General features: G+C 52.5%; 1 protein-coding gene across 2 annotated transcripts; it reads left to right on the top strand.

Moving 5' to 3' along the window:
* Positions 1-8,030: 8,030 nt before the first annotated feature.
* On the top strand, positions 8,031-23,518 carry GJA5 (gap junction protein alpha 5). 2 transcript variants are annotated; one of them, XM_045505232.2, is made up of 3 exons: positions 8,044-8,174; positions 13,257-13,423; positions 20,429-23,518. In XM_045505232.2, the coding sequence occupies exon 3, from the start codon at positions 20,461-20,463 to the stop codon at positions 21,535-21,537; it is 1,077 nt and encodes a 358-aa protein (XP_045361188.1). In that variant the 5' UTR covers positions 8,044-8,174; positions 13,257-13,423; positions 20,429-20,460; the 3' UTR covers positions 21,538-23,518. The 2 variants fall into 2 exon arrangements, with proteins under 2 accessions (XP_010966513.1, XP_045361188.1); XM_010968211.3 differs by lacking the exon at positions 13,257-13,423 and having other exon boundaries at positions 8,031-8,174.
* The last annotated feature ends 491 nt before the right edge of the window (positions 23,519-24,009 follow it).

The raw sequence follows: 24,009 nt of genomic DNA, 5'->3' as shown, positions 1-24,009 counted from the left end.
CAGTCATGCACAGGACTGAATTTACGGGTCCTGCCCAGAGGTCCTTAAGTAAACAGTGCTTCCAGTCCTTTCAGCTCCCCAGACAAGTTTGATTCCAGGCCCCAGGGAGGAAGCTAATGACTTGTAGTTACTTTGCTATTGTTTTCCGAAAACAATCTGACTTCCTATCTGACAGCCTCAGAATTCCTTCTTTACAAATGAAGACGCTGGAGCCCAGGAAGGGCTGAGTTCACCAGCCCTGTAGCACAATGCTCCCGGGGAAGATCTCCTTTCTATGAAAAGTGACAGAGGCTCCTGAGAGGATGGGAATGGAAGGGACCTCTGTGCCTCGGCCCCTCTCCTGAGCGCTCACCTCCATCTCAGAGCTTGCAGTAGTAACAAACGTGTGTAGTCCGAAGAACAAACTTGTGAAGATGGTGTTACGATGACCATTTTACAGACAAGAGTGTTGAGGCTCAGTGGTTTGCCCAAGGTCATACAACAGGTAAGGGACAAGACTGAGATTTCATCTCCAGTCTTCTGACTCTGAACTACAACTTCCTGGAAAGAGGCCAGGCAGATGCAACGAGAGGCCATCTGTCCAGAGCTGGCAGGCTTTGGTCTGTCATCTGAGAACTGAGCCTTCATGTTAGATCGGAGTCTGTATTTGAGACCCACGGGACGTGGGGCTTAAGTGGTAGATTCCTGTCCTTCTCCTCCTCAGCCTCCGCACACTCCCTCAAAAGCGGGCGCTGGGTTGGGCCTGGTGTTGGGAGCTATTTCTGACCCTTCCTCCTGCTAGAGAGGCTTGATTGAGGTTCTCAGCAGAGTGACCAGTCCCTTCTTGCCATAAACAATGATCCCCACTGGCTTTCTCAGCAGTCTGGACCGTTACAGAGACATTTTGATTTTCTTATTATGGTGCTTGTGGGGACTTTTATTTTGGAAGGGAAGCAAACGTTCTCAGTTTTTTTGCTCCTGGTGATCACCACTCTGCCCCCTAGCCCACCATGACCACCACTTAGAAGGGAGGCTGGTCACCTCTAGTCTCCCGCACCCCGTGCGTACACGTGCTCACTTTGGCACTCGTTATGCTGCTTCCTGCTTATTGGCGCACAGGGCCTGCTCCCAGCCGTGGGGAACATCCAGGCAGGACTCGTATCTCCTTTGTCTTTGTGTGTCCTGTCCTTGCACATAGTAGGTCCTAAGTGTACCTTCACTGAATTAACGATTATCCAACGGGTGACTCTACAGAGCAGGTGCTGTTCCCCAGACTCGGGGAGGAGGCCGCTGTGAGGGAAGTGCAGGGTCGCCTGGAAAAGCAGTTGCCACGTGCTCTCAGACACAAAGGAAAGGTCACACGTGAATTGTACCTTTGGATGTGGGCAGTGCACCACCCGCGCAGCCATATCTGGTGGCCTTGCTTAAAGGAGGCAATAAAGGAGGCCATATAGTTATAGCTGTTAGAATAGTGGTGACACCGCGTTCCTTCTTGTTAATCTTTTATCTCTTCCCAAAGCAGCCTCCCATCTACAATGACCTGCAGAGCAGATGTATGATTCTCACTATGCTGTGTTTGTGTGTACCTGTCCATATCTGTTACCTGCTTTTCTCTATCTATCCATCTATCTATCTGTCTGTCTATCTATCTATGAAAGAGAGAAAGAATATTTGTTAAGCAGTCACTGCATGCCAAACATGATCTATATCTCATCCAATCTTCAAAACCAGTCTACAAGTTTGACAGTTACCATCATTATCCTTATTTTAAAAGTGAGCCAGATGCGACTGTAGAGAGAAACAAATCCTCCTCCATCCTTTTGGTCTAGTAGTTGTGGGGCGTGTGAACTAAACTCACAGAAGAGATTAATAGGAGAAAAAGAGATTTATCTGTATGCATTGGGGAGCTAAAAAAAAGCAGCTCACTAAATGGTTAAGGTTAGAGGCTTATATATTTAATTTAGGGGAAAGAGAGGAGGCGGGAAGGACTTCTATGGGAGGAACAAGTAAGTTTCTTTAGGAAAGACAAATGGGTTTTAGGAGCACAAATGGGAGGGAAGAAAGTCTGTGATACCGTGTGTGTATGCAAGCACAGTGGTCTTCCCATCTTCATGGCCACAAAACTCCCCTGGAGAGGGGATTATAGCAGCCTCATTTCCCAGGAGTCTCTGCTTTCAGTCACATAAGGGACGCTCCAAGAAGGCTCCTTCCTGCAACTGATGAATCTCAAATGTCTTCAAGTTAAAATAATCCTCATATCAACACTGAGGTTCCGGGTGGGTCCCCACATGGCAAAAGAGGTCACGTGGCTGCTGAATGGAGTCAGGATCTGAACCCAAGCACTCTTTTTTTTTTTTTAAATCGGAGTACAGTCAGTTATAACGTGTCAATTTCTGGTATACTGCATAATGTCCCAGCCGTGTGTGTGTGTGTGTGTGTGTGTATTCATTTTTATATGCTTTCTCATTAAAGGTTATTACAAGATATTGAATATAGTTCCCTGTGCTATACAGAAGAAACCTGTTGTTTATCTATTTTATATATAGTAGTTAGTATTTGCAAATCTCAAACTCCCAATTTATCCCTTCCTACCCCCTCTCTCCCCCGACCTGTAACCATAAGTTTATTCTCTGTGTCTGTGAGTCTGTTTCTGTTTCGTAAATAAGTTCATTTGCGCCTTTGTCTTTTTGTTTTAGATTTCACATATGACTGATATCATACAGTATTTTTCTTTCTCTTTCTGGCTTACTTCACTTAGAATGATGACCCCAGTGACCCCAAGCACTCTTAACCACAAGCTTATTTGCCCCAAGTCCTGGCTTAAAAAACAAAAATAACAACAAAACCCTCAGGGAACAGTCAATCTTCTAGATTCCTCTAACCCTTTGTAGCACTGTGACCCCAGGAGCGAGCGCTGCACCTAGACACTAATCTGGGAGGAGGTGTAAAACTTTCGCTTTTGAGTTAGGTTTTGAACGATATTGGCTAAATTATTAAGACAGGCAGGGGGGTATTGTGTCTCTATTTTACGTGCAAGGAAATGTCTCTACTTTGGAGTGATTTGTCTGAGAGCACTCGAGTTAGTGGCATACTGGACAGAAAGCTTCTTGACCTTGTATTTTGTATTTGCTGATAGACCACCTAGTACCCTACCTTGGACTTGATTAAATACACTTTTCAAAATAAAGGAGAAGCAAGCCCTGTTTAGTCCCTGTGAGGCGGGTAGGTGGGGGAGACCAGGGATGTATCATTTGGTAGAGGAGAACAGGTGCGCTCCAGGTGTGCTCTGCAAACTCTAAACACAGCTTATAGTTCAGCCAAAATATCGTAAGACTCTCAGTCTTCTTGCTTTCAAGGACTTCCATTTAGATCCAGAGGGCAAGTGCCATTCTAAGATGTCCCAGGAAAAGGTCCCAATTGTTGCCAGAGGATGCAGTCCCTGAACCTGGGACTCACAGAGCTCCGGTGAGGCTGATCCAGTGTTGCCTTCACGTCCTGACTTCAGTGGAAGAGAAGCACACTTGGCTGATACTGGATTCCCTCTCTTCCTCATCTCCCTCTTCTCACTTCTGTGGAGGCTGCAGGCAGTTCTTAAACTTGGGATCCCAAAAGATCTCACCTGCCTTAAGCCCAAGAAGAGATATGGATGTGACTTAGATCTTTTCTTTGGGGTTAAAACTTGAGATGTGTTGAGAGTACATTCACAGACCAAAGTACCAGGGGCAAGGAAGTCTGTGTTTCTTTGTTTTCTACTTCTTGGAACAGGGCGTTCTTTCCTACTCTAGCCACTGTCTGAAAAATTAAACTCTTAAAGGGGACAGCTTATGCCCGTGGTGACTGCATCTCCATTGGCAGGAAAGTGTGAGCTCAGCCCACAAAGTAGGGCTCCAATGACCATTTATGCCCTCCAGTGAGGCAGGGGGGCTCGTCACTCTGGCAAGTGGATGCTGACAGCACTTACTTGCATGTGTAATCGTCAGAGGCTGTCAGGGAGGTGGCTTTTTAATAAACATCTGGACCACAGCGTCTTGGGAGGGGGACACAGCAGGGTCTGCTCATTTGCCCTCTTGCCTGTAAGGAGAAGCTGAAAAGAGGCAATTTGCAAAGTGCCACCTTTAAAAGACTTGTAGAAAAGGTGGTTGTGTCTCTTCCTGGAGATCTCAGATGGGGCTGCACCACCTTCCGGGTCATGGTCAGTCACTCTCCTGCGAGGGTGGGAGCCCTTCCTTCCTGTGCCACTGCTGGGCTGTTTGCTCCCAGCTGACGCCCCTGTGCCCTCCTCTCGGACCAGGTCAACAGGTTTCCTGAGAACTTCCTCTATAGCCGTGGGGAGAACATGCCCGACCTCTGGCATCAGGCAGACCTTTTCCGCGCCTCATGACAGAATCATCTTGGGCACTTCTCTGAGTCTGAATTAGAAACGGAATAATGGAACTAATAACACAGTACCTGTTTTGCACTGTTGGGAGGTGAGAAGGCCTGGCACACAGAAGACCTTCAGTAAATGTGTCCTTCCCCTTCCCCTTCATTACGGCACAGTGAAGAGATCACTCTGTGTGAATCAGTTTTCCAAATGAGCTTTCTCCTCATATGATTAACACTTCATTGTATCACACGTACTGAGGACCAATACTCACAGTTACTGCCACTTACACGAATTGTTTTGTCTGAATAGTTCTTTTTCGCAACTAGAATGTCAGCTTCTTTTGGACAAGGGGCGGTCTTGTCTCCCACTCTGCATAGGCTGGGCCCATAGGTGTGGCCAGTGAATGCTCGTCCAGGAGACGCTGACACATGGCTCGGGTGATCTTTCCAAGGTCACTTTCTGTCTTTTCCTCTCCAAGTACAAGTACAATAATGTGAAGCATGCCTATCACAAAGCCCAGCACATAGTAAATTTTTTTTTTTAAGTAGTTCCGGGTTTAACTGCAGTCTTTTTTGGGGGTGGAGGGTGGGGGAGGTAATTCAGTATATTTATTTGATTTTTTTTAATGGAGGTACTGGAGATCGAACCCAGGACCTCATGCATGCTAAGCACGCGCTCTACCACTGAGCTCTATCCTCCCCCCGAGTAAATGTTGAATGAAGTCCACTTTGTCATCCCAGTTGCAAAGCCTTTCCTTACAGGCATTATACCCATTCTTTGACCAGATTTTGCTTCTTCTCTAAATCCCCACTGAGTTCTCCACGTGCTGTGGATCACAGACCTCAGCACCTCCTTCTAAGACCCTGTCTGAAGCTGAACGTGAGAATCCAGGGGTGGACAGGACAGAGCCTTAGTTCCCCCACTGGCTCTTGGCCCTACACCTCCTTTTCTGGGCCATCAGGCATCTGCTCATGGCACCCTTCTTAGACGTGTGTGGACAGCCAGACTCAGCCCCTTGAGACCGTCTCCCTGGATACATAACCCAGATGACGTTTTCCCATCTTTTGCCAGAGTCCTTACCTAAGACAGGGAGGGACCCAGGCGAGGAATGAATTGCCAAAGTGGCTTAGTTTGGGGCCATCAAAATACACTCTGTCCTGATGCCCTTGTGAGCAGAGCACCTGGCTGGAGAGCTGCTCGACTTCGCTGAGTTGGAACGACCCGAGTTTAAGAACTGTCTGCTCCCAGCCCTGACCCGGACTTCCTGGGTCACCTGTAGCAGCCCGTGCAGGTTCTTCACAGCGTTATTTCTCTACCTGCCTAGGAGAGCGGGACCATTTACCTTCTGGGCCCTGTGCTCGCTCTAGGATCACAGGTGTGCCTACATCACGGCAATTCTTCCCTTCTGGGCACTCAGAGGAGAATGGCATTGTCTCTTCTTCCCCAGCCTCATCCTCTGCCAGGCCTCCTTAGACAGCCAGTGATCTAGGAATCCACGTGCCACTAAACTTCCCCACTCTCAGATTATCTTTCAACTGAGATTTACAGGTTCTTTGACTGGCTGTCTCCTGGCTGGAGATAATAAGGTACATCCAGGAACCACCAGCCTTTTCGAGTGACTGGGACGTACATGCCTGGGCGTATATCTGGAGGGAACTCTAATTTGAAAAGATACATGTACCCCAGTGTTCATAGCAGCACTGTTTAGAACAGCCAAGACGTGGAAGCAACCGAAACGTCCATCAACAGATGACTGCATAAAGAAGATGTAGTGTATAGATACACACACACACACACACACACAGAGAGAATGGAATAGTACTCAGTCATAAATAAGAATGAAATAATACCATTTGCAGCAACATGGATGGATCTGGAAATTATCATACTAAGTGAAGTAAGTCAGAAAGAGAAAGAAAAATGCCACAAGACATCACTTGTATGTGGAAAAATGACACAAATGAACTTATCTGCAAAACAGAAACAGACTCACAGACACAGAAAATAAATTCATGGCTGCGGGGTGGGGGGAGGACAGGCAGGAGGAGACAGGTACAGCACCGCACTGTATTTTGCAGTCACATCCACAGCACTTACCACGTACCAGACGCTGTTCCCCCACGTGCCTCACACGCACTCGTTAGCCCTCATGACAATCATAGGAGGTAGTTATTCTTATCCCCAATTTACAGTTGAGGGAACTGAGAGGTAGAGAGTTTATGTTAACTTGCCAAATGTCAAAAACAGCTAGTAAGTGGTAGAGTCAGGGTTCGGACCCAGACGGGCTGGCCCCAGCATGTGCTCTGAGGTTACGGAGGAAAAGGCTGGGGGAATGCTGGCTAAGGCTTCAAGAGTCCTGGGTTTGCTTTCAACAGGGCTGCTGCCTCCCTGGACACAGGAAATTTGACCCCGTGTCCTTTCCCCTCTTGCTGATTCTAAGCTGATTCACCCATGAAAAAATATTACTCACTAAAGAAACAAATAGTTTTGCAAGATGGAGTATTTGTGAGTGGTGCTATATGTGAAGGTGAGGATGGGAGCGAAGGAGTGGCTCTGGGTTCTGGTCCTGCCTCAGCCACCTGCTTTACTGTGTGCGACATCGACAAGCGGCCTTGAGTCTTGGGGCCTCAGTTTTCCTGGCTGTCCCAGACGATCTCTGGGGACTTTTTCTGGCACTCACAGTCTGTGGGCTTTTGGTCACTGGTTGGTGTGGTTTTGGTCCGCTCGTGGTAACCTCTGCCGTTGACATTTCTCAGGCTCCACTGGGTCCATGGCTAAGCACGAAAGGTACGGAGTTGAGAAGAGGGGACTTGGCGGAACAGACGCCTCACAGAACTTGCTGTGCTGTGCGATCTAACAAGGGACAGCCTCACTTCCATCGGCCCAGTTCCAGCCAGGAGACCCGCATGCTTTGGTGGAAAGAGTGAAGAGGGAAGCCTTCTAATCTGGCCTCTCCCACTGCCTCACAGGGTCTCCGTGGTCACTTGACTTGCTTTCTCTGAACCTCAGTTTCCTCAGATGTGAAACGTAGAAAGGCCACCTTGTAGAGCTGGACCCTGGACTGATTATGTACAATAACAATGGTGTGTCCCTGTGTGTCTCAGCGCTAGCCCGGGGCCTGGCTCACAGGAGGAGGGGGGCGAGTGCGGTCCTGGGCGGCGGGGACGCCTTCTCCCTGTCCTCTGCAGCTTCCGGGTCACCCTCGGTGTCTGTTCTGGGTGCTCGTGGTGGTGACTTGTGAGACCGTGTTTTCTGCGCTAGCCAGCGCTCAGCTCACGGATGTGGACACGGCAGAAATCCCCCGAAGACTTGTTCCATGAACGAGCACTCTTTTTCCTGATGACGGGAAAAGGATGGGGAAGAGGGATCTCCCGGGTCGTGCCCATGTCCCTGCTGATGCCCCAGGACAGCCCTGGGCTGAGGAGCCCGAGGAGGCTCGGCAGAGGGTGGGCAGGCGAAGCCGAGGGAGGCGGTCGGAGGGAGAGGACCGGGGGAGGGCTGCGGGGGCGGGAGGGCTCGGGCTCGGTCCCCTGCGGGGGAGCGTGGTGAGGAGAGGCTGCAAGGAGGTAGGGGGAGAAAACTTTTTAAGTGAGCCAAGATTCTAAGAGCACAAAAGAGGGGCGGGGGAGGGAGGGATCCCGAGGGGGAAGGGGGAGGAGAGAGAAAGAGTAGGAAGGAGTGGGCGGAGGGAGGGTGACAGATACGATTGAAAAGAGGGTGGAAGAGGAGCAACTGACAGGCTCAAGAGCAGGAGGAGTGGGCAGCTGGGGACGAGGAGCCAGAGGGCCACGGAGCCGACGGAAACTCCAGGCAGGAGGGAGAGAGGAAGGTAAGGGGAAACTTGAATTTTAAGAGATAAAACCACCGGTTGATGCGAAAGAGCCAGAGAGAAAGCCTTGAATTCCAGGCTGGGTAACAGCAAAGCTTTCTCTGCACCTGTGGATTTATTCCCTACGCCTCTCACCGTTCCCTGTGACGGATGAGGTCTGGGAATATTAAAGGGGAGGCGTATGAAGCAGCAGATGAACCGCTCACTTGGTTTAGAAGGAGCTGTGGAAACATGAGAGCACGGCCCTTGCGGTCCGTCCACCTCTCACGGAGTCACTGCACTCCAGGGGCATCTCACGAACAGGACACCAGTCCATTTCCAAGCATTTCTGCTAAGATGGAATTGGCCCTTTAAAAACCAAAACCATCACTGTTTTATGATGCTTCCTCTGGGCTTGGAATCTTTTCTGAAATGCTTTCCACAGCATCTAGGAGAATGTTTTGATTTTTTTCCCCCTAAGGCATGTTGGATGGTTTAAAAATATTCCTGCAGCGTGTCACGTCGCACTGCACATGTGAGCGATCTGGCCACTCACTGTTGGAGAAAAGAGGCTGGTGAGACCCTGCGAGGATGCCCGAAAGAGGGACCCAGACGGCGCAGGGCTCCTTCCTCCCGGGCGCAGGGCAGGAAGGTCTCTGTCAGCGCCTCACTCTCTCTGCTGAGCTTGTGGTAAAAGACGCCGGACTCAGGGGCCGAGGGACCTGGGTTCCGGTGCACCCAGGGGCTGTGTGACCTGGGGCTAGACAGTCCCCCCTTCTGGGCCTCCGTTTCCTCATCTATCAGATGAAAAGCACGAAGTAGCAGGAGCCCTCTGGTTCTGTCAGCAGTGACCTTGTACAAGGCTGAGGCTCCTCAGGCGCCAGCACAGCTCAGAACCACTGAAAAGGAAGCTTGACGCAGGATCACAGCCTTTGTTCAGTGTTCCCCTTATCCCGCCTCTCGCACCCCCTCATAATGGAGGGACTCCCGATTCTGAGTTCTCAGCATCTTCCTGGACTGTTTGGCGAACCTGGCTTGGGCCCACTGGGTCCGACTGGCCTGAGAGAAGGACGGGTGGTGTGGGGAGCACGGGGCAGGCAGGCAGGCGGGGGGCCTGGGAGAAGCCCAGCCACACGGAACAGAGGAGAGGCCGAGGCCGCCTGCACCTGCCTGGCATGGAGGGCTCTTGGCTGGGGGCGCCAGCTGGCGTTCAGAGGCACCCCAGCCGGACTCACATCCTCCGGCCAAGGGGGCTCCATCTCTTCCACCCAGTGACCCTGGGTCACAGCCCAGCCCAGCCCCTGACTCACAGCTCTCCAGGGACAGTTCTGAACTTTCCACCCTCCTGCCAGGCTCCCCGGGGGCGGCATTGCTGTTGGGAGTCTGGCCCCCTCGCTGTCCTTCCAAGCCTTTCCCTCTCTCAGCAGCTGCCAGGGAGCAGTCCCAGCGACCACAGCATGCGTGGCAGGCACCCCCGGGACGGGCACCCCCTCTCCCGCACAGATGAAGTTCAGAGTCACGGCAGTAACGCTGTCGTGCTGCCCTGCTTGGCCGCTGCCTCCCCAGAGATGTTCTTGCTGGGCTGTTGAGACTGGTCGCCATTCTTACCTCCAGCTGCCTACCTCCCGCCCCCTCCAGGTGCTGCCCCAGAGCTCTAGGCCGTTAGAACTGGAGGAGGTTTCCAGAATGCCAGCCAACCTCTTCTTTGACAGATAAGGCAAACCCAGCCTAGAAGAGGGACGTGACTTGTTGGAGGCGACACCGTGCTTTGGGCCAGTTCAGCTGGGAGGACACCCCGCTCTGTGCACTCTCACCTCGGTCCCTTCTGCCTGCCGTCCTCGCCGCTGTGTTCTGAGCTTCTGTTTCTCCCCAAGCCTCCCTGCTTCTTGCAAGTACACATGTCTGCGGTCCTGTCTTCCGGCAGGGACACCACCTGCCCACCTGCCCCTCCTCACTTCCGCTGGCTGCTGGGGATGCGGGGCACAGGCAGGGGAAGGTTCTGGGCTACCACCGTGCAGCCTGGCCTCTTCGGTGCTGACTCATCCCACCTCTGGGCCCAGCCAGTTAAAACAGGACAGGGAGACTGTCTGTGTGGCTCAGTAGGGACAAGAGCTAGAAGACTTGCCGACCCCCCCAGGGCCAGGGAGACCTGCGGCCCAGGCTCTGCCCTCTGTCCCAGGAAAGACCTCGCCCCCCGGGGGTGAGCTGGCCCCACCCGGGCTCAAGGGTTGAACTGACCCAAAGGCAGAGATGCCCGCTTTTCCAGGAAAGCTCCGGTCCCCTAGGCTGACTCCTGTTCTATGGTCAGAAGCTGCTGGCTCCTGGCAAATGACAGCTTGACTCCGCTTTGTGAATCAGCAAGTCGTGGGCAAGACAGATTCAGCCTTTAATAGTCCACTCACCTTCGTAAGGAAAGGGGGTCAGGAGGCCTCAGAGTCAGAGGTCTTGAAATACTGCCGAGGGATCCTGGAGTTTATCGGATTCAGGGCCCAGGCAGCAGGCAGGGCCTGGGCACCTGGACTCACGTTCGGGTTAGAGGTTCAGCTGCGTAAACCTGGGGGAAATTATTTCGTGTCTCTGATCCTCAGTCTCTTCTTCTGCTAAAGAGATTAATAAATACCTTCCTTGCAAAGTTTTATGAAGATTAGATAAGACAATGCATTTTAAATGGCCGTCACATAGTAGGTGCTCAAAGAACAACAGAGTAACCGAGCAGAGTCCGGGCCACCTGGCCCTCAGCCCAGGTCCCTTGGAATTGAGTCTCATTGATGCAAAGGACTTTCCGCCGCGAAGGCTCCCCCGATGTGAAATTCCGAGAGGGTACTGCTTGGTTTTTATGACCACAGATTTTCTTTTTTCTGGGATGACTTATGCTGACCTCTAAGCTGGGAGTCAGAAAACCTGGATTTGCCTCTTGGCTTTGCCCCTAATTCGCTGTACTATGACAACTGGGTGAGTCGCAACCTCCCCAGATGTTCCACCTGAGAGCTGGAAGGAAGGGCCTGAGCACCCCGCCAGCTCGACCACTTTGTTTTACACACAAGTGGGTGGGGGCTCAGGGAGGGGGAGTGTCTGGTCTAGAGTCACAAAGAGATAGCTGGAACCAGAAAGAGTGTCTTCATGATTCAGAACTCCCAGAGAGGGCAGATGTGGTTGGGGTCAGGACGCCTCTTCTCCTTGGATCACAGAGCAGACAACCTCCTATTTCTCTTCTGAGTAGAACTGAGCCAGCTTCCAGCCTACCCTGGTGGATGTGCCCTTGGACTAGGGACCCGACTCCATGGAGCTGTGGCTCCACAGAGGGAAGGAGTCACACGAGGCACACAGTTTATAATGTGGACACGTACAGAGTCCATCTCCAGGCCCCAGCGCCTGAGTCACAGGAAGGTTCGGGAGCAGACTGGTCCGATTAGAAGACCGAGAGGGGCCCGACTGTAGCGGGACCCCAGCCCTCCCGTCCTCGCCACCCCGGCCTCTCCTCTCCATGCCTAGTGCAGTAACTGATTCATAGTCCAGTTACTATCCTTCCCACCTCCCCCCACTCTGCTCGCCCCCGCCCCCAGCCGGTGGCACGTGGCAGGTGCCCCTGGGTCCCTCCCAGCAGCCGGCGGCCTCTCAAATGCTGCATCGAGCTGACAGCTGGATCATGTTTGGGAGGAGTTTTGACTGGAAGTGGCAGAAAAAGAAAAGAAGGAACTAACATAATTGAGTGTCTACTATGTGCCAGAGTGTTCTAGACGCTTCCACCTACTCACGTGCTATTTCAGTCCCTGAGTAAACACCACCTCTTTTAGATGAGGAGGAAACTGAGAGGCTGTGACTTGCCTATGGTCATACAACCAGAGCGCGATGGAGGCAGGTTCCTCAGGAACCAGGAGCCCCACCACCTAACTGTTTCTGTCCCCAGGGCTCTTGTTGTGATCTGACACGGGTGGCGCGCCTGCGCCTGTCATCTGGCCAGCCGAGAACCGGCAGGAGCCACTGCTGCAGCCAAGAGCACTTACTGGCTAAAAAAGGAAATAACTTTCTATATGTGAATTCCGGCCAAATGGTGGCAGATGCTGGGGAGTCTGGGAATCCTGACTGCTGGGGGCCGAGGGCCTCGATGCAATCATTAATTCTAGGAACAGCATATGCAAGGGGTGGCTGGCCAACCAGCCAGAGGCAGAGAGGAAAGCCCCGGCCTCTTTTGGGAAAGTGGGAAAAGCCCTCCTCGGGGAGTTAAGACGTGGGCGCTCTGGGCACAGGGTTGTCACCAGTTGGCAGTCCTGGCAGTCCTCGGGGCCTCTTTGCTTTCCTTTCCCTTTTAGAGACACAGAGAGAAGGCGGGCCTTGGCATCAGGCTGACCAGGTTCAAGTCCCTTAGGCAGCATTTGCTACCTGTGTGACTTTGCAGAAGCAATCAAACCTCCAAGCTGCGGTTCTCTCCGCTGTGCAGTGGGATACGGCAGCCCCACCAGGGTCCCACCACCAGGGTCGGGAAGTAACGTTAACGTCACGTCAGGGGTAGGAAGTACAGCTGCGGCACGCCGCCGGCTTGGAAAGCGCTCAGCGCATTGATGATGTTCCTACCGTTACGTGACTTCCCGGCCCCTCGTCTTCCTGTACAGAAATGAGGGGTTGAGTCTGACTAATCTCTAAAGCCCTTCAGCTCTCCTGTGCTATGAATCAATGACAAGATATTGGCAGTAAAGCATTTCATAAATATAATTTTCATTAATAACTGCATGCGTGTTAAGGAGCCCCTTCAAGGTAACGAATACTCTCCCAATATTTCATTGTAATTGAATATCTCCGCTTGCCACCCCCTCCCATCCACTCCTTGTAAATATTTCTTCTAACATCTTAAGAAGAAAATTACTTATCCTAGCATAATTCTCTGTCTCCACTCTGCCTGCTCCCTTCTACCTCTTTGGCTTTGAAACAACTGTCCGCCGGCAGGATCTCTGTGTGGACTGCTCTGTCCTTGCCAGAACGAAATAATTACATTTAAAGAGGAGTTAATCATCTGCCCTTGGCTGGAGGAGGAGGAAGACTAAAGTGACTCTTGATCTCCCCCATCTGTCTCCCTCTCTCCTCTCGGGCTCCCTCTCCCCTCTGCAGGGATCAAGGTTCAGGGGTGCAGACCCCCCGGCTGGACTTCTAGTTCTGAGAAAGCTGCCCACACTGCCTGACTCGGTGGCTGTGGCTCCATCACACATCTGGTCGTTTCCCTGAGGCTGAAGGAGCCACCCCAAACCTCAAGGAGGAAAAGAATGAATATTCTAAATGTAAGAATTGCCCCCAGACACTCACAGATCAGCTCCCTGTTCTAGCAGTTATCTCACAGACGCCCTGCGGCGGTCACTTTACGTGAGAGGCCAGCCTTGGACGAGTCAGAGAGGCGCTGAAGGCGACTTAGACAGAATCTAACCCAGCTCTTCAGGCAGGGGCATCGCTGTCAGAAAAGGCAGGAGCTGGGTTTGATGCCAACTTCACCGCTCGCTGGCAAGTCGCCCTCAAGTGGTCTTGCTCACGACAGCCTCTCTGAGCCCAGAGAAGAGGCGCGGGGCCAGCCCCTCCGTCCTCGGGTTGGTGTGGGACGCAAATGGGAAGATATATATCGAGAAACTTGTGGCGTGTCTAGCACGCAGAAAGGTCCCAACAAGTGTTAGGTTTTCTTATAATTATTACCGCCAGGCTTCAGGTTCTCTTCTTGTGTAACTCTGGGTAAACTGGAACACGGAGCGGAGACTCTCCCAGGACGATGAAGATGAATGAGGCAGCCGAGGGCCGAGACCACTCTGCCCCGCAGTTCTGCCTCTGTCCCTTCTAGGGTAAAACCACTGGGGTGAGGGAGAATTTGAAAAATATACATTAACGAATAAGCTACAGAGGAACCCTGAGACGACGGGTGTAGTTGGTGCTCGGACGCCTGCTGGGGCCCAGGAGCTCAGCAGACACTTTCGGGACTGGCCAGCGGCTGGGACGCCGGCCACGCTGAGGCGCCCTGCAGGCGGGGCCCCGGGGCCTTCTGCGGCGGAGCCGCCGGCGCTGGGAAGCGCGGGAGCCCCGCGCTTGCCGCAGCCCGCTGGGCGGTGCAAGGAGCCCAGCACGGCCCGGGGGATGGGTACTGTTAGTATGAATAACAGTCTTTACGGAGAACCAGAGATCTGTTTGATAGTCTCCAGAACATGTGTCATTGTCCAGAATTAGACACAGACTGTGCAGAATGGTCTTAAAATCTAATTTTGACAACGTCGGGTGAGCTCCCGCGGGAGCTGCGGGGAGGGGGCCGAGGCGGACCGGCCGCGGCGGCCAGGCCTCTGCCCCGCCTGGCGGAGGGCTTGCTCGGGGCACGGGAGGGCTCTGCGGCTCTCGTCTCCCTGGGGCTCGCGGGCACCGCGTCGTGCAGGTGCCTCCAGGCCAGCGCCCAGGGAGGTGCCTCTGTGGCATTAGGTGCTCGGAGTGATCTAAATGCCGTCATCCACCCGTTGTTGTTCTAGCTAAAAAGTACATCAAGCAGCTGGCAGGTGCTGGGCAAGGTGTTAAGCACTGAGGGGAAAGAGAGGGTAGGGGGACTTCAGGGCGGAGGGTCGCTCATGAACGGATGTGGGGCTGGTCTGCAAGGAGCTCGGGGTTGAGCTGGAGAGAATACGTGGCTGGTAGAGCAAACGCTTCTGTGCGCGTGAAACCCTAGTGGCTTTACAGTCCAGCCCGAGGCCCAGCTGCCGACTTGGGAGAACACAGAAGTTGTTGTCAAATAGTATACTAGAACAGCTGTTATGTGTGGCTCCAGAGGACAGAACTAGAGCCAACAGAAGGAAGTGAATTTTCAAGGCATCCCCATCGTAGCTTCTGGCTCACTCGCAACACCTCTTCATGCTCGGGAAGACGAGGAGGGACGAGGGGGCAGTTTCAGCTGCGTGCTGGTGGTCCCTGTCGCCTGCAGCCCACCCAGTTTACCTGCAGCCACTACTGAAGGACTGTTCCGAGCACGGTGACGGCCGAGTGTGGTGTCTCACACTCCCCGCCCTACTGCGGGGCTGTGTCGGAGTCGTGCAGTCTTACTGCCAGACCAAACTTCTTCCCAATCATTAAGAAAACACTTACGCACTGAGACAACCTGATACCATGAAAATATAAAGCAGAAGACAGGGCTGTGGACTTTGAGACGTCTACTGCCCGTCCGAGGGCAGACGTTGCGAAATCCTCGAGGGCAGGTGTCATGCCTGATTTTATTATTTCAGCAGATATCACTGAGTGCCTAGTATATGCCAGGCCCGGTCCCTCTTGGGTATTACCTTCAGTACCCAGAACAGTGGGAGCACATAGTAGGCGCTGAAAAAAACTACTTGCCGGTTGGCTGACAGACCAGAAGCTCTTGGAGAACAAGTGTAAGACAGTGTATGAGCCAGTGTGGGAGTGGATCCTCCCTGCGGGATGGTAATTTGGAGTCTTCAAAGTTCAGGAGACGTCGGAGGACTGAGATCACGCCTTACTTCCACCTCAATCTGTGGGGTCAGCAGAAGAGGCCCTGGCTATGAGCTTCTGTTAATTCGGGTCGCTCTAAATGGGTTTTCTGTAACAACACTGGCTGCACAGGGAGGCCACGGGGACAGCATAGAGAGGAGCACTGGGCTGGGCACGTGGACACCTGACGTTTGCTTCTAGCCACAGAATCCCTGAGCTGAAGGAGCAAGATGATTCCTAGTCACTGTGCACAAAACCTTTCCTTTGGCCCTTTCCCTCTTACCAAGTGCCATGCTACTACAAGACAAGTTCCCTGGTGACCTCTCCAAAGGTTTCCTTTGTCCCAGAGTATGACAGGGAATAAAGAACATGCATGCAATAGCCTATAACGAAAAATAATATGAAAAGGAATGTGTCTCTGTGTGTGTGTGTGTGCAGCTGAATCATGCCGTACACCAGAAATCAACACAACACTGCAGATAACTATACTTCAATGTAAAAAAAGGACATTCAGAGTTGGGATGTTCCTCTCCGGGTTCTAGGGACCGCCTCTCCTTGCCTTGGGGATTTCAGAATTTGTTACCTTCTGGAAAGGGCTGTAGAACCCAGGGCTCCATGAAGGCCCAGGCTCAGCCCTGAACAAGGGTCCACCTCCTGCCACATGTCCCCGAGCCTCCTGTGTTTCCTTAACACACATTACACTTTACTGCAAGTATGTGTTTCATCTGCCCCTTAATTAGGGGAAGTAAAGGCAGCCAAGCCCAGCAAAGGCAAGGACGCCTTGCCTTTTAACTGCTGCATCTTCAGTGTCACCATCACAGAATGATGCCTGGTAACTGGTAGCTGCTCAATAAACGTATGAAGTGAATGAATGAAAGGGAATGACATCATAAGCAGAGAGAACATGAGGAGCCAAGATAGAGAGGTGAGAAACTGTAGGCCATACGCTCGTGTGTGGGGAGTTGTGGAGCTGAAGCATTGAGTGTGAAGGGAGCGGCAGGAATAGCTGGGGTGAGGCTGTGCTGTGGACGGTCTCGAGCAAGTTAACGAGTTTGGACTTTGTAAAAGGTAGGAAGTCAGTGAAGATCACAGATAAAGCAGTGGAGTATATTACCATTGTATTTGGCAGAATTTATTCATGGCATGGGCAGCTTCCTCTGCCCCTCCTAATCTACTTCCTGCCAAGAAACGGATAATAATCCAAAAAGTGTTTTATATGCCATCCACCCAGAAAACTCACTGAGGATCTAATCTGCAGGCTTCTTTGGCTGAGGTTGTGGGAGGCACAAAGGGATCCAGTGTAGCTGGGAAACTGACTTCAGCCTTTCCTATGATAAGCTGAGCAGCTGGCAATTTTAGGTTTCTCTGACCTTGATTGAGTTACCCAGGAAGTCACAAATGAGAGGTCTTTACCCTGATTTGGGGCTGCCCCGCCCCACACTTCAGCTAGTTTCTCTCGTTCCCTCCCCGTGAGGCGTCCTTCCTAAGACAGTCCGTCTTTCTGATCCTCTGCGACGTTCCTTCCTCGTCCTGCGCTTTGCCTCTTCCAGGTGGGGTTCCTTGGACCACAAGTGAGGGAGTCAGCAGTCAAGCCTCTTGGCAGCCAGACCAAAGCGTCACATTCTTTGCCTGGAACTATTTTTATACTTCCTGGGGGACTTGCAAGGAATGAGTGACAGAGTCAGAGACCAAGGAAAAAGTCTTCGGGGATTGAGGAGAGTTTGGAAGACTCGCCCCAAATCCTGGAAGAATATGACATGTGTTTCCCTCTTTCTCGTTGCTTCTTGTTTTACTTCCATTTTTCATTCCCTCTGGCTTCCTCCCCTTCTGCTCTCCCATCTGTTTCTCTCTGCTCCTTTGTAAGGCACATCTCTCCACCTTCGACTTTCTCCTTCTCTCTCCTGCTCCCATTCTTGTTCTTTCCCACCACTTTCCTTGCTATTTTTCCTGTTCTTGTATTTTGAGCACCGTGCTGATGTATCACCTCACGACACTCTATGAGCTAAGCAATAGAATATCCACGTAGCCGGTGAGGAAATTGAGACACAGCTCCAGTAACTTCTCCAGGCTCAGCAGATCTTACCAGGGGTTCCACCCCCTCACCCCGGCCAGGCATCCACATTATCTATTTGTTTATTCATTTGCTTACTTACTCATTTATTTATTGAAGTCTAGTCAGTTTACAACGTCGTGTCAGTTTCTGGTGTACGGCGTAATATTTCAGTCACACGTATACATACATACATTTGCTTTCATATTCTTTTTCATTATAGGTTACTACAAGATATTGAATAGAGTTCCCTGTGCTGCACAGAAGAACTTAACAGGGATTTGACCAGCATTTAGCTGACCCCCAAACTGTCATCTCTTAACTGTTACAACAGAGTCTCTTTCTCTCCATTTCCAGCTCCCCCTTGTCATTCCCCTCTTTTTGCTCCTCTTCTCTCCCCACCTCTCTGCTTCTCTCCCTCCCTTCTCTCTGACACTCACCACATCCTGGTCTCTGTGTGTGTGGGGATGACCCTGAAGGTGCTGAACACTGTGCACGTGCCCAGAAGAGAAGACAGGCCATTCAAACTCTTATCTAATCAGCCATTTTCCTTTTGGGCAAACACTCCAGAATTTTCCACATTTGGAAGCTAGGGAGGGGCCCCTCCATCACGTGAGGAAAAGGGTAGATGTCTGATCACAAAGCAGAGGAAAGGCCTCAAGACCTGGAAGGGTCTCTGACAGGGAGGGGAGCAGAGACAAGGCCCTTCTCACGGACCCTTGGACACTCTCATTCCCGGGGACTCTGAGTGCTCTCAGGGCTGAGGAGCAGGGGGCTGGGAGAATTCAGCGCCAGGAGGCTGGTCTCTGTCAAGGTATCAACTCAGAAGCCAAAGCAGTGTGGACCGTGAAGTGTGGCACCCCTGCTCTGTCCTCCCTCATCTGCATAAAGACAGGAGCCAGGGGAGGGTAGGAGTCAGGGCCACACCGGGGTTTGAATGTGGCGGCCTCTAAGGTCCCATCAGAGTCTGAGGGTTCTGACTCCAGGAAGGGAATATCTGTGTTCGGTTCCCTCTTTCTCCTTTAGTCATCCTATTGATTAGCACTGGCTGATTAAAGGCGTAAGCCACGGGGACGTTTCCTGCTCATCAGGTGAGATCTGAAGAGCCGATTCGGAAGCCTCGGCCACTGGTTGGTGTGTCTGGGATTCTCCGGGCGGCTTCAGACACCTTGGCTCATCACTTCTGTCCAGAGGCAGGAAGTCGTGGGGTGAAGAGGACTTTAAGCGAGGTTCCCTCTGTTGACTGGGGATGGAAAAATATTGTCTAGAGCACCCCCTCCAAATGAGACTCCTCTCCGCACCTCACAGACCAGAACTACCCGCAGCACGGGCTGAGAAAGCGACAGGGGCCTGCTCACCCTGCTACTGGGACGCCGGCAAGGAACGGGGGGTTGGCTTGCCGCCAGACAGGAAACACCAGTGCCCGCGATCCCCTCCTCCATTCACTCAGCTAAGGCTTACTAAGCACCCTCTTTGGGCCAGATGACGACATGCAGAGGACAAGACAGTCCCTGTTCCTAAGGAGCTCCGACTGGAAGGACACCGATAGGCAGAGGATCACAAAACAAGGCAGGCAAGAGCTAGGAGAGGACTGAGTGTCCCCAGGGCCACCACAGAGCTGAAGACACTCAGTTTGAGGAAGCAGGGAGGGCCGGAGAAGCAATGACTGGGTTCAGTTTTGAGGGGTAAATAGGATTCAGTGAGGGGTGAGGGAGCATGGAGGGGGTGGCCGGGAGGAGGGCATTTGGGATCTTCTGAAACTTGGCGTGGCTGGACAGAACTAGGGACAGGCAGGGAACGAGGCCAAAGACGCGTGCAAGGACCTGATGAGGGAAGGTTCTGTATGGGCCTTAAAGGTTTGGAGCATGTATCCTGGATGTGAGGGGAGCAGGTTCGTGCGTGGGTGCCTCCTGTACGCAGGGCCGGTGAGCTGCAGGCTGGCACGGCTGCACCGCCACGAGGTGCTGCTCGGCGCTGCCAGCTGCTTACCCACTGGGGAGCCTGAGCTCACCTGCCCTCCTTTAGCTGGGGTGACCAAGCATGTTTCTATTTGCCACCTCCCAGCAGAGCTGGTCCATGCTGGATGGTTCTGACTGGTAGAAAATGCTTCCCGAGGGATCAGACCTGCTGCTCCCACCCTCATTTTTCCTCCTCCACCTAATTCTGCCACCTGACAGCCATTCAAACATACAGAACATACGAGCTGTGATTTTCAGCATCTCGCATACCTCCTCTCCTAGAACCCTCAGAATCCGCTGGTGTAGCTATTCCACCCCCATTTTACAGACAAGGAAACAGACTCGGTGGAGTAAATGTCCGGAGTTGCATTTGCAGACTCCCCATCCTGTGCTCTTTCCAATTCTCCAGTGTTTCTCGGGTGCGGTTCTTGGACCGCCTGCATCAGAATAGCCCAGGTTGCTTGCAGCAAATCCAGATTCCGGGGGGCCATCCCGGACCTCCGAAGCAGAGTCTCTGCAGGTAGCAGCACACAGTCCCCACTGTCACACACGCCTCAGCTGGTGTCTAGATCCGCTAAAGTGAGGGAACTGTGCTCTAATCTTGCTGACATGACTACTTTGAGTCTTTCCTTTTTATTTTTGCTGGGGGTGGGGGAGGAGGCAGAGAGCTTTTTAAGTGAGTCTGAATTCTAAGCTGTGCTTTCTTAAGAACACATTGGTCAGGATCGGTGGAATTACACAGTATGACTGGATTTTCCAGACTTCTGCAGAAGCATTCCTCTGTTTTTCTCTCTTTCTCTCTGCCCCCTTTGCAGGAGTCTTGGTGTCTGTCTTCTCCTGGGCCAAGATGGGTGACTGGAGCTTCCTGGGCGAGTTCCTGGAGGAAGTGCACAAGCACTCCACAGTGATCGGCAAGGTCTGGCTCACCGTCCTCTTCATTTTCCGCATGCTGGTGCTGGGCACGGCTGCCGAGTCATCCTGGGGGGACGAGCAGGCTGATTTCCAGTGTGACACGATTCAGCCCGGCTGCGAGAACGTCTGCTACGACCAAGCCTTCCCCATCTCGCACATCCGCTACTGGGTGCTGCAGATCATCTTCGTGTCCACACCGTCCCTGGTGTACATGGGCCACGCCATGCACACGGTGCGCGTGCAGGAGAAGCGGAAGCTACGCGAGGCCGAGAGGGCCAAGGAGGTTCCGGGCGCCGGCTCTTACCAGTACCCAGTGGCCGAGAAGACAGAGCTGTCCTGCTGGGAAGAAGTGAATGGAAGGATCGTCCTCCAGGGAACCCTGCTCAACACCTACGTCTGCAGCATCCTGATCCGCACCACCATGGAGGTGGCCTTCATTGTGGGCCAGTACCTCCTCTATGGGATCTTCCTGGACACTCTGCATGTCTGCCGCAGGAGTCCCTGCCCCCATCCCGTCAACTGTTATGTGTCCCGACCCACAGAGAAGAACGTCTTCATCGTCTTTATGCTGGCTGTGGCTGGACTGTCCCTTTTCCTCAGCCTTGCTGAACTCTACCACTTGGGCTGGAAAAAGATCAGACAGCAGTTTGTCAAGTCCCGGCAGGGCATGGCTGAGTGCCAGCTTCCCGGCCCTGCTGCTGGCATGGTCCAGAGCTGCACGCCACCCCCCGACTTCAATCAGTGCCTGGAGAATGGCCCGGGGGGGAAATTTTTCAGTCCATTCAGTAACAAGATGGCCTCCCAGCAGAACACAGACAACCTGGCCACCGAGCAGGTGCGAGGCCAGGAGCAGATCCCTGGAGAAGGTTTCATTCACATCCGATATGCCCAGAAGCCTGAGGTACCCAACGGAGGCTCCCCGGGGCATCGCCTCCCCCATGGCTACCAGAGCGACAAACGCCGTCTCAGCAAGGCCAGCAGCAAGGCCAGGTCAGATGACCTATCAGTGTGACCATCCAGGGTGGGGGGACCAGGACCAGCTGGGAACAAACGAGGCTCAGAGAGGGAAGATGTGTCCCTTCTGACCCCAGCTCTCCCATTCTCATCACTGCTCTGCTCCTTCTGGGCCCTGGGTCTCAATGGCATTGCTCATTTATTCCAGAAGGTATGACCAGGGCTTTGCGAGGTCTGTCAGAGACGTGGCTACGCACTCAGGTTGCTGTCCTTTCCCCATCCTCTACCCAGTACACTCAGTGAAGCCTTTCAGGTGACTCGGTGAATGGGACGGAGGAAGGGAAGAGGACCGTGGCAATTCTGGCTTGGGAGGGACATCCAGAGGGACAGGGTGACTCCCTACATAGCAGCCCCAGATCAGATGGGCTCTCCAAGTCCCTGTGGCTCCCTTGGCCTGGTCACCCTTCCTCCTGCAACGAAGGAGCCCAAAGTTCCCAGCCAATGGGAGTAAGAATCAAGGAACTTGCATTAGAAATGCTCTTGAATCTGTGGTCTCCTAGCACCATGCCTTGGCTTGGTGGTGAGGTCACCACTGGCTGCTCTTACCTCTACCCAGTCTTACTTAAAAAGAGGTCCTTGAACTTGACCAGCAGCCTCAACTTTACAAGTGCCTTGGTATCTTCCTCTGGCAAACTTCTCACCTTGGTGAATCTGAAGCCTTTCCTTCTGCCAAGGTGTACAACCAGCCCACGGGGGTGAAAATCTCCCCTGGGAAGTCACTGTGCACACGACTCCGCTGGAATTCCTGCCACCACATGCCGTCCTGCAGCTCTGTTACAGTTCAACCTGGTGACAGAAACCATCCCTTGCCTTCCTCCCTTGGCTGTTCATCCAGCGCTCCCCTAAAAATCTTATTGACCAGAATGCCCAAGAAGCTGTCGCCCTCTCTCAGAATCTGACCAGACCACCAGCCGTGGAGGCCAGTGGAGTGGTCCCAGTTCTTATTAAAACAAAGAGGGCATTGTGCTTCTCAGATTCCCCTTGGGAAAAAATAATTCTGCTGTGAAGATAAAAATAAAAAAGAAGAGAAAATACTGGAAAATGCTTTTTCCTTCCTATTTATTCCCGTGCTGTCTGCCAACTTAGAGTGCCAAGAGGAAGTGTGATGACAACTGTGGAGGCCCCAGATCACTCCTTCCCCGGGGGAGGCAGCAGGGAATCTCCGGCTCTCTTGGCAGGGTGCTTGTGCAAGAGCAGAGGGACTCCTGTGTCTCCCTGGTGCTCCTCAAGACACTGCGAAGAGCAGTGGGGACAGCAGGAAAGCCCTGCCTTGCCGGAGGCTGGCCTGGCTTCTCTATGCAGTGCGTCCGTAACGGGTGGTTGCCATTTTGGTTGAAGGTGAAGGATGATCAGAACTGGGTGCTGACACTTACAGGGAGATGATTGCTTTTTAAAATGCACGTGTGTGTTTGTGGATGTATATGTACGCTGATAAGGTGGGTGAAGGGGAGGGGGTCCTGAAACGAGGACAAGATACCTTAGGGACACTTGTGTCCTGCCTTTTCCTCCAGATGCCCAGCAGAGGGGCCGAGCCTCACTGTTGTCAGTGCTGTCAACCTAAACAGGTAGACACAAGAGGTCGGGGCAGAGGGGGTTGAAGGCTCATGGGAGGCTCAGCCTCTGCCCCACGTGTCCATCTCCGGGCCCCTCCGCTGATACTTGGATGTAACTGGTGGGTGGAGAGAAGGGGGAGGGTAGACGGCTGGAGGAAACCGACTCAGAAGCCATTTAGGGAAGAACTGGTCATCCCAGGTCCCTGGAGGGGACACCTTTTAATCTACTGTCTGGCACTGGCATTAAGACTCTCTCTCCAAAATGAAACAAAGAAGACTCTCCTTCCATCTCTGAAGTGCATTTGTTTTCTGAAATGAGTGTTCTTGGATTAGAAATTCTCTGAGGTCAGACCTTGATGAGGGGGCTTTCAGGAAGGGAAAAGGAAATAACATGTGTGGTTTGTCCTAATAAAGTCAGGCCCTACATTTCTCTCTCCTTTGTGTTCCTTTCAAGCTGTGGCTACTGAGAAGGATGACGGAGCTGGGGGTGGGGGAGCCCTGCCGTCAGTTAGTCAGCGGAGCAAAGAGCTCTGGCTCAGACGTGCAAGGGTGAAGATCCCAGGTGCTGACTTACAGCCGGACCCCAGCAAGCCACGTAACCTCTGAAGCTCGGTTTCCTTATTTGTAAATTGAACCCAGACATGCCTGCCTCACAGGTGGTTAAATGAAATACTGTTCACAAAGAGCTTGGTGGAGTGCCTGGGAAATAGCAGCCTGCCATTGCCCGATAAGTGTTTTCATCATCTTCATTATTTTTGTTATTATGTTGAATACACAGTATTTGAGAACCTGGGATGCTGAGGGATGCTTCCAGCACTTCCCCTCCCGACGCTCACAGTCTCCCTAAGATGATCACACTGACCCACACAGAGGAAACAATTAGAATAGAATTAAATGGGAGTTCAGAGATTATCCAT

This window comes from Camelus bactrianus, chromosome 21, assembly GCF_048773025.1.
Source record: "Camelus bactrianus isolate YW-2024 breed Bactrian camel chromosome 21, ASM4877302v1, whole genome shotgun sequence".
In the NCBI taxonomy this organism is placed as follows: Eukaryota; Metazoa; Chordata; class Mammalia; order Artiodactyla; family Camelidae; genus Camelus; species Camelus bactrianus.
Note: the sequence above shows the minus strand (reverse complement) of the source record. Positions and strands in the feature narration are given on the sequence as shown.